The 12,060-nt window shown below is 42.6% G+C and overlaps 2 protein-coding genes across 2 annotated transcripts in view; one reads left to right on the forward strand and one right to left on the reverse strand.

Annotated features, from left to right (window-relative positions):
- The window catches only part of LOC310960574 (cytohesin-3-like), a 32,570-nt gene extending 30,492 nt beyond the window's left edge, over nt 1-2,078 (forward strand). Inside the window, exon 13 of the mRNA XM_083932300.1 lies at nt 665-2,078. Within this exon, the coding sequence (XP_083788426.1) occupies nt 665-737 (73 nt within the window). The 3' untranslated portion in view covers nt 738-2,078. The remainder of the gene's footprint in view (nt 1-664) is intronic.
- Nucleotides 2,079-2,951: 873 nt separating this feature from the next.
- On the reverse strand, nt 2,952-11,679 carry usp42 (ubiquitin specific peptidase 42; the record flags this gene model as incomplete). Its single annotated transcript, XM_083932294.1, has 16 exons — nt 2,952-3,781; nt 3,895-4,208; nt 4,714-5,817; nt 5,980-6,062; nt 6,178-6,873; nt 7,007-7,175; nt 7,292-7,392; nt 8,256-8,396; nt 8,490-8,601; nt 8,716-8,798; nt 8,889-8,959; nt 9,075-9,142; nt 9,769-9,868; nt 10,097-10,207; nt 10,361-10,567; nt 11,439-11,679. The coding sequence occupies 16 exons, from the start codon at nt 11,677-11,679 to the stop codon at nt 3,744-3,746; spliced, it is 3,639 nt and encodes a 1,212-aa protein (XP_083788420.1). The 3' UTR covers nt 2,952-3,743.
- Between the last annotated feature and the right edge of the window lie 381 nt (nt 11,680-12,060).

Genomic DNA, 12,060 nt, shown 5'->3' on the forward strand with positions numbered 1-12,060 from the left:
TTCACCCTCTGTCTGAAATGCTCCGTTTTAGCTCCTGTCTCTTTAAGACCCCTCCTCCTGAAAAAGCCCAGTCTGCTCTGATTGGTCAGCGTTTCTTGGTCCTCTGCATCTGGGCTGTCCGCTTCATTGCAGCCGGGAATTGACTGTAACAGCACCATAGATGCACTTTCTACCTATATATATATATATATATACACATATATATACATATATACATATATATATATATATATATACATATATATATACATATAGAGAGAGAGTATAGATGTGACATCACAACTGTACAGACGTCCTGACAGCTCGTTTAAAGACACGATTTCTGAATACAGGCTGTATATTTCTCGGTGTATTTAGCGTTTTGACACTTTTACAGTGTTTATATAGCACATCCACCTGCTTTATAATCAAAAAGGACATGATGTTTACAATATGGGACCTTTAAATTTACTTGTTGACAAAACATTTTTGCATTACCGGGTGCATTTTGGTGCTAAGTGTGTCGTATTTTTGCTCTGAATAATTATACGTTGAGATATTTATTGCATTGCAGGGGGAGTTTTCTTCTCTCTATAGAAACAGATTCGACTGGTTAAGAAAAAAAAGCATCTTTTTCCGTAATGAGCCCATCAGTGATCCGTTCCTTTCTCTCCTCTTCCTGCAGAGCAAGCATCAGCAGGGATCCTTTTTACGACATGCTCGCCACCAGGAAGCGGAGGATAGCCAATAAGAAATGATGCACCTTCAACCACACCTGCATCGCCACCATGTCTGCGCCCAGCCGGGGTCCTCGTGTGTGTATGTGTGTGTGTAATGTCACAGGGGGTATGAAGACCCCGTTTGTTCTTTCAGGACTGGAGGACGAGCAGCAGGCGGGAGGTGTTTTTTTGGATTGAAACGGATCAGGTTCATTCCACCTGAATATTGTCCACACCTCAGTTCTCGGTTGATGAAGGTTTGTTATTTCATCCGGCACAGACTCTGAACACTGATGTGCCATTTGAATGAGACTTAATAAGGGAAGAGGGAACAGTATGCAAAATCTTTACCAAGCTGGATGATAACAAACGGACAAAATAACGGACTACAGCCATGACTGCAATCAAGGGAAATCTTTGCAGTGTGGCGAGATCGCCCTCTGCTGGACACATCAGGAACACAATCTGAAAGGAGGATTTGGAAACATATGGCATTCCTTTGCCTGCTTGGTTATCTGCCAACAAGGACTCCCAGATGCCAGTCAACATTTTATCTCACACATCCTTCTGACAACGTTTTTGTATCCTGCAGCCACAGAAAGCCCCACGCTTATAAATCAGCTGGTCTGATTTATAGCCCTCAAGCGACTGCATCTGTATACGCAAACACACTCGTACACTTCATTTACAGAATGCACCCTTATTTCCTCTTTGAAGGCAAAGGAGTTGATGCAGGCTGAGGAATAATTCTTCACATATATTGAGTGTAATGATTCTTTACAGTGGCCACAGTTTTAAAAAGCTATATACATCCTATATTAATTGTCATTTTATGTATTGAAAATCCACCTCTGTAATCAAGTTCATTTCTTTAGTATTTATTTTCTTAATTTGTTTAACAAAAGAGGCAGCCCCCGATTTACATTATGCATGTATAGAATATAATGTACATACCGTTTTCCCCTCCTTTCTTTGTTGTTTATGTAGCATGTAAATCATAATGGCCGTAGCCTATACCCGTTCACCTTTCTTAGTTTAACAGCTAACCGTTTACAAGAGTGGAAGAGGGACTTTGTGCGGCTCTTAGCAGAGCAGTGAAACCTCCTCACACTGTTATTACTGAAGATCAGATAATACATGATGCTATATGAAAGAAAAAATCACTACGCTGATAGAGTATACAACATGAGTGGGTTCAAAACACTGTGGAAAAAGGTGAAACGGAAGATAATGGAATTTTCAAAACTGGTGTGACTGGAATCTGAGGACTGTTTCTGCCCAGACGGAGATCAAGCGCCTAATCTTTCACTGGAGTTTTTATGGCTTGATCTTAGTTTGGGAAAACAGCTCCTGAACACTTTGATGAGGACTTTGAATAAAAATGCCATGCTGATCAGAAACGTTTTTTGTGTGCGTGTGAATTCAGTGAAAGGAGTTTGACTTGCTTACTTTGCCAGGTCTTTGGTTATTTCAAACAGTGAAACAGCGCTGTGAATAAAATATAGTCAGCTGAGCCGCTCAGCAATAGCTAGAAATGTGTGTGTATTTGACTAATCGTGAATACAGAAGAGTGCCATCAGTCTCCACCCACACTTAACGTATCTACATCATAATTTAACTCTAGTGGAGGGTTTGTTCATCAAGAGGCTCGTATACAATCAATCTATTCCTAGTACTGTATATAATACAAAGGCAAACAGGAGCTTTTCAAAAATCCCTGGCAACTTGTCAGTCATCTCAATCAGCATTTCCCCCCATTTGTTTCAATGCAGCCTGTAAACAAAGTCAAAGACCAAGAACAAATTACAATTTCTGACATTAACAAATGTATTTTAAGGCTTTTTACCTTATACAACGTAGAAATTCTGACATGCTAAACTAAAAAGGTATAACAGCCGTTTTTCAACTTCTGTCTATAGGTCAGAAAACAGAAGCGAACCAAAGTCATTCCCAACACTTGTCCAGAGAATATGGTCAAACTTAACATGGATTTCTCTAAAAACAAAGCAAAACAATGAAACATCTACTGGTAACCCTGATACAGGATTTTTACGTATAAAAATAACTGATAGTACAGTTGAAAATTAAATTCACAGTATTTTTTATGACGCTAGAAGACACAAACTGTATTTTTCATTAATAAAAGCAAACACAAATGGTCCACAGCCACATGATAACAAATTTCTGATGTTTTTTTTTTTTTAAAGAAAAGAATGTGAGGAGTGAAATACATGATCCGGAGGAAATTCTGCGTCTGTGAAAAAGTTAAAAAAATGACAGAGTGAATCTTAGGCTTCAGAGCAAAAATGGAAACCAAAAAAAAAAAAAAAAGCTGGGAAATGTCCTCAAGTCTGTCCAGGGTTAATGTGGAGGTATCAGTCCTCACCACTGCACTCGTCCGTCTCGTTCATAAATATCTCCCTCCATTACTTTGTCCGCTCCTAGTGGGATCAAAGAAAACTCAAAAACACTGCCACTCTCTTGATATGGTGACATCTTCAACTTGCAGCCGGCGTGATGCCTTCACTGTTCTTGTCTGCAACCCATTTCCCTTTCGCGATGGATGTTAACAAGTTTTCAAGTCCTGAGTTCCACTGAGCAGCAGAGATGTTTGAGCTCCAAGCTTTGTTTCGGTTCATACAAGTATATATATATTAATATTTTTCATCATAAATGTTCAGCGGGTGACAGTTCTTTTTCCTCATAGTTAGGAGAATTACGGCGATTAAATCAATGCCTTAAAAAATGATTTCCGAACCTTTAAAACACGTTTTTTTGTGTGTGGTAAAAATACAATATATTCCCAATGAAGAAGCACCACGTCAAAAACGTTGTTGATGTCATTCCTCTGCTGTTAAAATGGTGTTGATGCGCCTGGAATGAGAAAGAAGAGGCTTCCATACAATTTGTTTGCGGAGCTGTGACCTCAAATATTTGTACCCAAGAGCTCCTACTGTTCATTAGCGCTGACTGTACGCGAGCGTACTGTGAAGATCACTAGAAGAGCGCCCACTCACAGAGTCAGTGTTTCAAGCCACTGGAGAATCAGTGGGAGACGCCGTTGGTTTGGCTGTAACCGTTTCCTGCAAAACAGGATCAACACTTTAAATTGACAGGCTTCCACAGCAGCAGCATTCATGTCAGAATTTTGGTTATTTTTGAGAATGACTTTGAATGTGAAAACAACATGTAATACCTTTGTATCCGTTGACATGGTGGTGATTTGAGCCGTTTGTGGGTGAGGTGTGGTTGGAGGGGAGTAGATGGTCATGACTGCCGTCGGTGTAGTCCATGCGCTGGCGTTTTTCTGGGTAAAAACCATTGTCATATTTAGCGTCCTTGATGTCGTAGTAACGTCGCTTGCGGCTCTCCCTCTCCTCGCTGCTTCTGTTCTTGTGACTCCTCGCTGCTCCTGGGCTGTACTGCTCGGCCTCGCTGTCCCGCTGCCTTTGTTTTTTCTTCTTCTTCATTTTTGTTTCAGTGGCTCTGTCTGAATCCACTTCAGAGCTTCTAGGGAAAGACAGAAAACTTTGATTATTCTCCAAATTTGGGTCCATTGTGACATGAAACTGCTGTTTCCTGATTGAGCGCCGCGGCGGGGCTAATGATTAGCCTATCTGCACCAAGGGCTGAACTAATGCCGGTGTCAAGCTGTGTTTGCACACACAGACAGCATGTCTTCGCCCGACATCGCAGTTTGTTTTTACTCCGCTAAAGGGGAAACTTTGCCGATCCTCAGCCAGCTCTGTATGATTACAACATGGTACATGAAGGTGGAGAAGACCCCCGTCTGAAAGTAAGCGGGAAGCTCTGGGTGCCATGGCAACACGGAGGGACACAATGTTCATCTGGACCCACTACAATGACACAAAGCTGAAAAAAAAAGTTTTCCTCCTTCCTAAAACCACAGTAAAAACAGTATTTTGTCATGGCTATGCATCAGTGTTGACTTAAAGTTATGTTGTGGGTGTTGATGGTGATATATTAGTATGCAGGCAAAGATAGGGTTACTCACCCGCTCTCACGGTGTCTATCTTTATCCTTTGACTTCTTCTTTTTCTTGCTCTTTTTGTGTTTTTTAGAGTGGTGGGCTTCAGAGCTGTCATCCCTCTCCTTGCTCGGTGGACCAGCAGTCCTCTTGTGATTCTGATCCTCCCCGTTTGGAGCTGATTCAAACGTGGTGAGACGAGGCCAAGGGGGCGAGCCCTTGGACCTTGTGAAGGTTTCTGGATCTGTGGCAGGCAAAGAAGTTTCCTCTTTTGAAAGATAATAGTCTCTCTCCCTGCCATTGCTCTTGTCCTTCATCCCCCGGGATTCGCGACTCTCCTGCTGCCACCTCCCGCGATTATAGGACTCTTCACGGGAGGGATAACCGTATCCCCTATGCTCAGCGTACCGGTCCTCTCTGGACCGCTTGTGGTGATAGTAGTGGTAATGCTTCTCCCGATCACGCTCCCTGGGGTGGGGAAGGGGCCGCTCTGAGCGACGCTCAAACTCCCAGTCCCTGTGGGAACGATCGGGAGGGGGCAAGCGATCCCTGTCCGAGCGATAATTGCGGCGGGAATCTCGGGAATTCCTTCTGTGACGGTAACGATCACTGTCACTTTCTCGACTCCTGTCCCTGTAGTGTCTCTCCTTGTCGTGTCTGTCCCTGTCTCTGCTCCGGTAGTGTCTGTCTCTCTCCTTCTCTCGGGAGGTTTGTCCTTCGTTGCCTCTAGAACTGGCCTTGGACTGGTGTTGCTCCTTAGCGTCTGTGTGTCCTTCAGTACCTGCTGACGGATCGCTGGTCTGTAGTAGATCCTTTGCTACATCCACACCTCTGCTGATCTTCTGTGACGCTCCAGAGGTCCCCCCATTGGTGCTTTGGGAGCAGTCTGGTGGGGTAGATAAGGCCGCAGGGTTGCCATGCTGGGCAGAAGAGGAAGCAGATTCTCTAGATGTGATAGAATCGGTCTTTGTAGGGATAGCTGACGGTGGAGAGCTGACAGCGGAGGATGCTATATGCTCAGGAAGGGGTTCAGACACAGTTTTAGCCCTTGTGTCAGAAGTGGACAGTTGCTCGCTTTCACTGGCAGCAGGATGGATGTTCTGAGATGAGGCAGAATTATGTGTGTCTTTGCTGGAAATAAACAAAGAGAATATGCAAGCATATAAATATTGTTTGAGTAGTGTTTGAACTAATTTAAGTCATTAAACCCACTAATGAAACAAGATTTTTTAAACTACTCAATATGTGGTTGAGAGAGCAATAACTTTTTCAGCCCATTTGTGCTAATCTTACCTTGTTTGACTATGGTCACCGTCTAGTCCATTAGTAGCAACAGTAGCCACAGAGGATGAACTGCCATGATTACTGCTGGGGATCTAAGGAGCAAAAACAAGACATGAATCATTTATTTATTAATTTAAACATAAAACTACTGTACATAAATGAAATATATTATAAAAAGATGGCAAGAACAGAAAGCACATCACTTACTTTATCAGGGGTGTTGTGTCCATTCACTTTGTGGTGTCCATAATGGTGCCCATTTTGACTGGATTTAGAGACACCATTGGTTGGTCCATTTATTCCGTTACCGTTGTGGTACACTCCTGACTCTCCATTGGTGGCTTGAGAAGAATTACCAAAGATCTCTCCCGTTCTGTTTCCGTTAAAGTGAGACTTGCCTGAGCAGCCGTTATCCAGAGTGCCACAGTTCTCCTGGTCCGATTCCTCTGAAGACTCTTGGCCGTACGGCACCAAAAATGATGCTCCATTCCCTCCTGTGTGGTGATCCCCGTTTCTGCAAGACGTGCCGTTAACGTGGTTAAGCTGACGTGGAACAAAGCGAACGCCTGAGGTAGACTGTGAGGAGGATAAAGAGCTGGAGGAGGAGGAGCAGCTGCTGCTGCTGCTGCTGCTGCTGCTGCTGCTGCTGGCAGAGGACGGCTGGCTGTAAGAGGACGAGGAGGAGGACGGGCGGCTCTGTTTGCCTTGTCCGATGAAGAAGGAAAGCTTCTGGCGCTTGTCATGGTCTGGGATCATTGTGGGCCGGCTGATTGAGTGAGAGATGGAAGAAGAGGAAGAGGCCAGACCATGGCTAGCTTTTCCCACAACACTACTGCTGGTGCTGGGCTTGGAGTTGGTGGGATAGTCCCTTAGAGATCCATTGCCATTAACGTGGAGAGTGCGCTGAGGAAACAAAAAAGACACAAGGACATGTTTTGAGTGTCTAGGTTGGCCATATATCTGAAAAAGAGAACATTATTGAACCATTGAACCATGTTTGGTCACCAGTACTTAGATGTTAGCAAGACTGCAGTACCTTGGTCATGTGCGGTGGCAGCTGGGGACCTATGAAGCCAATGTTGTTGTTGTGGTGGACGGTGGTGTTGATGCGTGGTATCACCACCGGTCGTGGGGATGATTGACCAGGGATGCCGGGGTTATGGCTCATGTGGCTGTAGTCCCCTGCTTTCTTCACATCACTGGACCTAGTAACACAAATGAAAGGCACATTAGCAAAAAAGGAAACATTTTATACAAGTAAGAAGATTTTAAGACTTTTAGATACTTTGTAGAAGTCCTTTCAAAATGATACTTTACTCACTTGATATAGAAAAGGACATAGGCCTGCTGGTTGAGAACAGACCTGATGTCACTGACAGACACAGATGAGTCGTTCATCTGATACCACTGTCCATTGCTTGCCTGGGAAACAACAGCAGAGTTGGCAGGTTTTTACCATCTTTAGCTAACAGAATTTTCATTATCTTCCATTTCAGATTTTTATTTTTCTCAGTTTTGAACTGTTAAATACAGTAATTGCTTATTTAAAAAAAAGTTCTGACCAATACCCAACCCTCTTTAACCGGCATTCAATTAATCAGCAAGTATTTTGCAAAAAGTAAAAATTCTCTGATTCCAGCTCCTTAAAGAGATACTTTACCCATTTCATCCAGGTCTGTGTCATGCGTGGCCATTGTGTTGCAACAACAACAACAACGGGTGTTTGGCCTGTCTCAGTGGCCCCACAGAACAGAGCATTGGAGCATGTGCAAGCCTAATGTGTCATTTCCCATCACTATGCTCCTGTGCTCCATTCAGCACAGAGACAGGCTGTAAAATGGGTAAAGTATCTCTTTAAATCTGAATAGTTTCACTATGACAGTAAACTGAATATCTTTTGGTTGTGGACAAGATGTTTTAGGAGACATCATCTTGGGATTCGGGAAACACTGATTCAAATTGTTCCCCATTTTCTAACAATTCATATACTAAACAACTAACTAACTGTCAATTACAGATATAATTATATATAAATGTATTTTCATACATACTGTTACAAAACAATATCACATTTATATACTTGTTTGCACTTACAACATGGTGAAACATTTTCAAAGTCAAGACATCAGCCTGTTGAGAGGCATTTGTAGTAGGAACTCTGCATTAAACTACTATGGTCAGCTGTTAATGGCTGTTAAGGCTGCTGTGCACATGTGCTCGACAGAAGCAGCAGCAGCACCAGCACCCTGATAGATTAGGACAGTGGTTGATAGGAGTGCCAGTACCTTAATATAGCAGAAGTAGTGTCCAGCATGACAGCTGAATCCAGAGTGGACAAGCACAGCAAACAGCCCGTAGACCTGGGGCTCCCCTTGAGACTGAGACATGAAGGGCTGCAGGTCAAGGTACTCTGGATATTTCACATCCTGGTGACAAAAAAAACAACAGCTGATTAATATCAAATCAAACGGTCATAATAAATCCTGGTTCTGGATATTATAATCCACACGTCACGCTACCTTTGTGATTTTGCCTCCACTGAAGTTTGCAAAGCGTTTGAGTGAGAGGGTGAGCACATTGGAGCTACGGTGAATGGTAAATCTCTTTGAGGCTGTAACCATTTTTTTGCACCTAAGGGGAATAAATATTCAGTTAGCTAGCTGGAAAATACATTAAAAAACTAAAAATAAACAGGCTCGTTCTCGTCATCTTTTGTAAATTCCTTTTGCATGTAAAACAACTCACTTGGTGCATTTGTAGGCGTTCTCTCCATCCAGCTGTTCTGGCTTGACAAACTGCTCCAGAGCCTTGGAGACACTGGGAGCCGTCTGCATGGAGAGAGGAATGGATTATTACTGATTTGCGGTAAGGAAGAGACATATCGGAGCCAAGAGTGACAGAGAATTTTGTCTTATTACCTTAATTTCCAGAGTTATATCCAGAAAAGGGTCAAATGTATCAGAGACTGCTTTGCAGTTTAAACATTTCACTGAAACAAAACAACATTTTTATTTAATAGTGTAGGAGAGCTGTAAAAAACCTTCAAAATGAACTTCATGTAGAAGAAACAAATCAAGAAAACTGAGTCAATATTTTTAACGTACCTCTGGACCTTAGGTACCCGCCAAATACTTGATGAATGAAAGTGGTTGCCTGCGTTTGCCTGTCCAATCTGTCACAAAGATAAATATGAGGATGAAAAACAACCAACAAGAGTCATGAGATAACAGATCTCATTAATCCAACAGACAAATATTTTCTGGCTGTAAAGAGAGAGAAAAAAAGTAATTGACTTTACAATAGCTTGCACTGAAAACTCACAAAATATTGTAGCCGAAAGAGCATCAGTGAGAAAGGGAGGAATTAGAGCAAGAGTAATTAGTTGAGAGGCCACCTGTTACTACAGTACACACACAGACTTGATACTGGAGGTTCTTAAAATCATCTTCAGTCCATGGAGAGCCACAATGGCCAACCCAGAGGATCTATAAAACATGCATGTAGACTTCCTACGTGCGCGTAACCTAGTTGGCAATGGCTCTACGCTGATTTAATAAATTTCGGTAGAAAAACATGAATACTTCAATGTATCTATATATAACTAGAACAGAATAGAAATACTTTAATGATCTCAAGCTGGGAAATTGCAGTTGTGTTATGCAAGATTTCAACTGTAAGGCATTTACTGATTGTTCAAAGGATCAGTACAATGCAGAGTACAGTACTTCCCTAACCTTTTGGGAAACTTTATTGATATTACATAACCTCTATACCCTTTTGGAAAAGTATGAAACTTACTTGGTTCCAGGTAAGCAGGACTTTTGCATAGCATCCACTGTGTACCGTAGGAACTCATGGGCATCCTCCTGACTTCCATAGCGGAAGTGCTTAGCAATCCCTGTGAGGGAAAGAAAACCCACAAAAGAGTTGAGTTGTAAGTCGGTAATGATAACACACTAACACTCAGATGAAAAGTGAAATATTATTTTAACGGCACACTACAAACTCCCACAACACAATTTCCCTCCAAAATTTTAAAAAGGTAAACAGCCCCACAGCGCCTCCTGTCATTCATTTCCAGTGATCATTTTGTAAAAGTGATTTAGGTATACAGATAACTACTTACTTTTAAGCTCATTGAGCACACCAATGGGCTTGATGACATTCCCAGAGTTTGCAAAAACCTGAATGATGTGGTTTTGCATGGTGCACATCATACAGAACCCAGGCTCGTGACCTGTGGCAGGGACCGATGGACAAAACAAAGATGAGTAACGCATGAATCACAAAAGAAAGTAACTTATACATGCAAAATTGATGTGATGATTACTGCATGACCGGAGAATTACACAGAAACTTTCTTGGTGCAAAGTAGCACCATGAAACATACATGTTTTGGAGTGCTCCCGTGTCAGCAGGTAGTTGGTAAACGGAGGGGTGTAGGTGAGACACTGCAGGGCTGAGTTGAGGAAGCAGGTGTTTCCCATGTTCTGCAGGCCTGCACCGATGCGGTGAACTTGGGTCCATTTTAGGATGAGTCGCTCCGGAGGATAGAGGACCTTCTGTGGCAGGTCAATGCCATCACCACTGCTTACAACTGTACACACACAGTCAACATTATTACTAAAATTAGATTCAATGCATTCACCAGGTCAGGGACATCTGTATATGCTACAATGCCTCAGTACATAGCAAAGGAACCTTCAGGACCAGTCATAACGATCAGTCTAAAGAGTTATATAATGTGATCCTGACTACTGAGTAAGACTGTCAACAAGCTTCAGTAGGAAAGACAAGAAACTTTCACTTTTGTTTCTGTTAAACAAGGCAGGCTACTGCTCTTTATATCAAAGCACAAATGCGTCACAAGCTCAAGAGAAGCTCAGGCTTGGTTATGTAACTTGATGAATGGAAGTACAGTGGAAGCACTTACAAAACACCCACAAAACCAGTTGCGTCACCCTCATACACAAACGGTAGCAAGAAGTTCAGCTTCAGTAGCGCTGCTTGGTATTATTTATCTAGGTGTAAATCAGCATTTCCAGTGAGTGGGAAAGACTGTAGGCAACGATGGACAGCTTGACAGCTCCCCAAAAGTGAAGTCAAAGCATCTCGATCTCCCCCTAGTGGCTGGCTGCAGTATAAGCCATAAATCCCGCCCCCCTCCATGTCAGGGCTGATGTCTGTTGTACTTGTATGTTTGATTTTAATAAGTTACTTTGATGATGTGACTTTACCGCCCAATCACCATTGTGCACACTCTGGTTGCAAAATCACATTACAAAAATTACCTTATTTTGGCTTCACTTTTCTACAGTTGGAGGAAGTGGAGCCGCGTTGTCCATCGTTATATACAGTCTGTGGTCTACTGTGTGAGGGATAAATGGAGGGTAATGCGTATAGTTTCCTCCCAGCTTTAAAGACGCATGCATTTCAAACATAGCTGTTAAAAAAGCCCTCGTTCCTACCTTGCTCCTTGGGCCTGTCCACAGAGGAGGGTGTGCTGTTGTAGACTGCAGCTCCAGGCGTTGGGCCCAGGCAGCCTCCTCCAGCCTTTAGTCTTGGAGAGTCGCTGGGCATGGTGGGACCCATTGCCCAGCTGCTGGAACAGCTGCCATCCATCCCCACGTCTCCACTGGTAAAGGGAGATCGCTTACACCCGACTGACTCGTAGTCAGACTTTTCTGAAGATCTGTCAACTATGGTCATTGTTCATTGCTGTATGAGGGGCGTAAACAAAGAAGTATTCAACTTGATGAGCCGCTGAAAACACAGATCAAGTTCAAGGTTTAAGTTTCTCTTATGTCTGTTGTTGCTTTATATGTAGCCACATATGTGTGGAAAAAAATCCAGTCAAATATATAAATCTAAAATGGACAATTTCCCGCTAATCTAGTGCAATCCATTTTAGTCAGTTTTAGTCAAACCTACATGTCCACTGCATTTGCAAAATCAAAAACAGAAATCAAGTTTATCCCCTTTCAGTGATATCCTACACTGCAAATGTACAGTAGCGTGCAACTAAATGGCAGATTTTCTTTCTTTCTTTCTACAACAAAGTAACCAAACGATAGAAATAGCTTATATGAA

This window comes from Echiichthys vipera (assembly GCF_963691815.1).
Source record: "Echiichthys vipera genome assembly, chromosome: 18".
NCBI classification, from domain to species: Eukaryota; Metazoa; Chordata; class Actinopteri; order Perciformes; family Trachinidae; genus Echiichthys; species Echiichthys vipera.